General features: G+C 30.0%; 1 protein-coding gene across 1 annotated transcript in view; it reads left to right on the top strand.

The window, feature by feature from the left end:
• Positions 1-4,118, top strand: part of LOC106472841 — a 10,405-nt gene that overhangs the window by 2,135 nt on the left and 4,152 nt on the right. Inside the window, exon 2 of the mRNA XM_022401383.1 lies at positions 1,701-1,826. Coding sequence (XP_022257091.1) covers positions 1,701-1,826 — 126 coding nt within the window. The remainder of the gene's footprint in view (positions 1-1,700; positions 1,827-4,118) is intronic.

The following is a 4,118-nucleotide window of genomic DNA, read 5'->3' as shown; positions in this document are numbered from 1 at the left end:
CAAGTTTTGAACAACTCGACTTTCAAGATCTACATCGATTACACATGTTTCCGTTTATCAACGTTATATTTTAAAATCTGTGGAAGAACTCGGCTAATAGATGTTTCCGCATATTAAAGCTATCTTCAAGTTTTGAACAACTCGACTTTCAAGATCTACATCGATTACACATGTTTCCGTTTATCAACGTTATATTTTAAGATCTGAGGAAGAACTCGGCTAATAGATGTTTCCGCACATTAAAGCTATCTTCAAGTTTTGTACACCAAAAAAAAACTTTTCAAAAATGCTTTTCTTGCATTAATATGTGTGTTTTTATTACTTTTGTGGATCCAAAAAAAATTTCCATAAGAACGCACCTACACATAATATGGAGGTCAATGGGAAAATATGGTTCGAGTTACGGAATTTCACCCCTTCCGTAAAGCGAGGGTCGAATGTATTGTGAAAGAACATTTATCCAACTTAATACATGATAAAGAAACTAAATGCCTGTTTCTGTGGTGCCAAATCTTGCACGGTCAGATTCTACGATTCTAATAACATTTTTACTATACGTTAATTTGTACACATTTTCTTTAATGAAGGTTTCATAAGTTCCATTTTATTTGATATGTCTCATTTCTGTTAAATACATCATCTAATATGTAATAATATATATTTGATATGTCTGATTTCTGTTGAACACATCATCTAATATGTAATAATATATATTTGATATGTCTGATTTCTGTTGAACACATCATCTAATATGTAACAATATATATTTGATATGTCTGATTTCTGTTGAACACATCATCTAATATGTAACAATATATATTTGATATGTCTGATTTCTGTTGAACACATCATCTAATATGTAACAATATATATTTGATATGTCTGATTTCTGTTAAACACATCATCTAATATGTAATAATATATATTTGATATGTCTGATTTCTGTTAAACACATCATCTAATATGTAATAATATATATGTGATATGTCTGATTTCTGTTAAACACATCATCTAATATGTAATAATATATATTTGATATGTCTCATTTCTGTTAAACACATCATCTAATATGTAATAATATATATTTGATATGTCTCATTTCTATTAAACACATCATCTAATATGTAATAATATAGTTAGGCATAATGGATGTACGAATGTGATTTTGACTAACAAAATGATTGAAAGCAAGATTACCTTTTTTCAACTTATGGAGTTACTTGAATTCTATTTATAAAGTATTAAAAAATGGTCCCGACTAAAGAATTTCAGATTTTTTTACCGTAAAAATTTAATTAGTTAAATATTTAAACTACATCATTTCAAAAGTGTATTGATTTTTTTTTATAGATTATTAAAAGTTGGACAGCTACGATAAACTATTATCGTATGTTGTGGTACTTATATATATATTTAATTAGTTAAAGCAGTTGAAAAACAAGTGTTTGTTTAACAATATATTGCTACCCGAAATTTACATAAAAGTGTAAAATACAGGTCATATATTTTTAAATATTTCATACGTAACGTCAACAGTTTTGGGAGCTTATTTTTGTACAATCTCTAAGTGATTCAACCTATTACACATTATTAGACCAAATGAAGTTATTCTTTGTTTTTACGTATTAAGACATAGTACAAAACTATTTAGATAACAAATACTGGCATATTTGTTATAATAGCTCACTTTTCTCTGCTAGGTGGCGAAAGTATAGCTGGAATAAATATGACGCCAACGTCGGTGGCGGCCTCTAGGGAGAATATTCATAGAATACTTCAGTATCTTGTAACTAAGCAAGTAAATATGCCAGTAACAAATGTCAAAGGTAAGATAAGACCGCACAAAAGACAAGGATTTTTTAAGCAAACTGGTATCGTTATTTATGAAATAAATCAACTTGAGATATTCAAGGGAATAATTAATATCTACTTCCGATTAGAATTTTTAATCAAAGTAGGTAGCATGATCTAATCGGAAGTAAGAACGTTAAAAAGTATACCTAGTTAGTTACATTCGTTACTGGGTTTATTTTTAATCAAAGTAGGTAGCATGATCTAATCGGAAGTAAGAACGTTAAAAATTATACTTAGTTAGTTACATTCGTTACTGGGTTTATTTTTAATCAAAGTAGGTAGCATGATCTAATCGGAAGTAAGAACGTTAAAAAGTATACTTAGTTACATTCGTTACTGGGTTTATTTTTAATCAATATTCTTAATTAGTTACATTCGTTATTGGGTTTATTTTTAATCAAAGTAGGTAGCATGATCTAATCGGAAGTAAGAACGTTAAAAAGTATACTTAGTTACATTCGTTATTGGGTTTATTTTTAATCAAAGTAGGTAGCATGATCTAATCGGAAGTAAGAACGTTAAAAAGTATACTTAGTTAGTTACATTCGTTATTGGGTTCATTTTTAATCAAAGTAGGTAGCATGATCTAATCGGAAGTAAGAACGTTAAAAAGTATACTTAGTTAGTTACATTCGTTATTGGGTTCTCATGTTACTAAAACGGAATTATTTAAAGGCACATCACTTAAAAATTTCATGTTAGTAACTTTGTCCTAGCTGTTTACATTTTAACTTATTTCAAAATACGTTATGCTGAATATGGAATGTTTATAAAGTGATTCAATTTTGTGTAATTGTTCATAAAACTGTGGAGAGTAAGTGAATTAATCTTGTTGTTCTTCAGAACTTGTAGTGCTTACTGGGGGGGGGGGGTAGACATTTTGGCAACAAAGAAAGGAACAAAAATACTTTTATTCTCAAAATAATAATAAGGTTTTTTTCGAACTCCAAGCGAATTAGTGTTCTATACAATATAATACAATAACTTGGGTTACGTAGACAGGTATTTATCAATAATCAGTACTTGACGCTAATAAATACTGTTTAAACGTGACACAAGTAAAGTATACATCTAGTTTTATTATTTTGATCATTTTATTTTTATTATACTTAAATTATGGAGAATATTTTGGGTTAGTTTAGTGAATGGATTTAGGACAAAGCTAAATCTCCTTAACTGATCGAATCTCGTGAGATATTATTAGGTTTATGGTCGTTAACTGCGTGTGTACCCAACATATGCAACAATGCATTCTAATTTGGAAGTAAGAACGTTAAAAAGTATACTTAGTTACATTCGTTATTGGGTTTATTTTTAATCAAAGTAGGTAGCATGATCTAATCGGAAGTAAGAACGTTAAAAAGTATACTAATGTTTGTACATATAATAATAAAAACACTACATTTCAGCAGCTTAAATACGTCGATTATAGTCCAACCGAATGATTGTTTTTTGAATTTCGCGCAAAGCTAGACGAGGGCTATCTGCTTATTATTATATGTACAAACATTACATATGATTGTTACAATTGTTCTATTATGATGCAATACGTATGTTTAATAATTTTATTTGATTTTAGCACACAGTTGTAACAGGTCCTAATGCAGTCTCTTATCTGTAAGGTCATCGCAGATCTGTCCTATGCCGGACACGGTAACCATATTAAAAAAAAAAAAAGCTGCTATCGGTTATTAGCAAAATTATGCGTATCGGGTTTTGGGGTTGCAAACTTCGAATATTGGTGTTATATCAATTTTATTCGTTTTGGCGTGCCAGTAAAGTGTCAAACAAACCAAAAAAGTGACTTACGATGGATATTTTTTAAGATACATTGGTAATAATTATTTATATAGTACACAAATGAAGTTGAAAAGTACATATTTCTGTGTCTACTAGTTGTGAATCACACTGGCAGAAAGTGTACACTTCAATACTGGCTTCATTCATCTACACAACTTTCCGCAATCGCAGCAAAGCCGTTCCAGTATCACCAACCAGTGATCTCCAGACTGGAGAATATTGGCAAAAGTGTAAAATGCTGGTGTGATTTCATCAAAATAATTCCATCTTTTTTACCTAAATGATAACTGTGTCACACTCAGTGAAGCTTTGGAACGTGGGTGTGAATCGACACTTGTCAGGACGCAGTGCTCTAGCCATCTAAATAGCTATAATAAATAAACTTAGTATTGTTTAAACTTGACGTCTAAATTCAAGGGAGGTCCAGTTCTATCTACAGTTTGATCAACGTGTGTTATTGGGTT

Source organism: Limulus polyphemus, unplaced genomic scaffold, assembly GCF_000517525.1.
Source record: "Limulus polyphemus unplaced genomic scaffold, Limulus_polyphemus-2.1.2 Scaffold5655, whole genome shotgun sequence".
NCBI lineage: Eukaryota > Metazoa > Arthropoda > Merostomata > Xiphosura > Limulidae > Limulus > Limulus polyphemus.
This window is presented reverse-complemented; position numbering and strand designations above follow the sequence as displayed.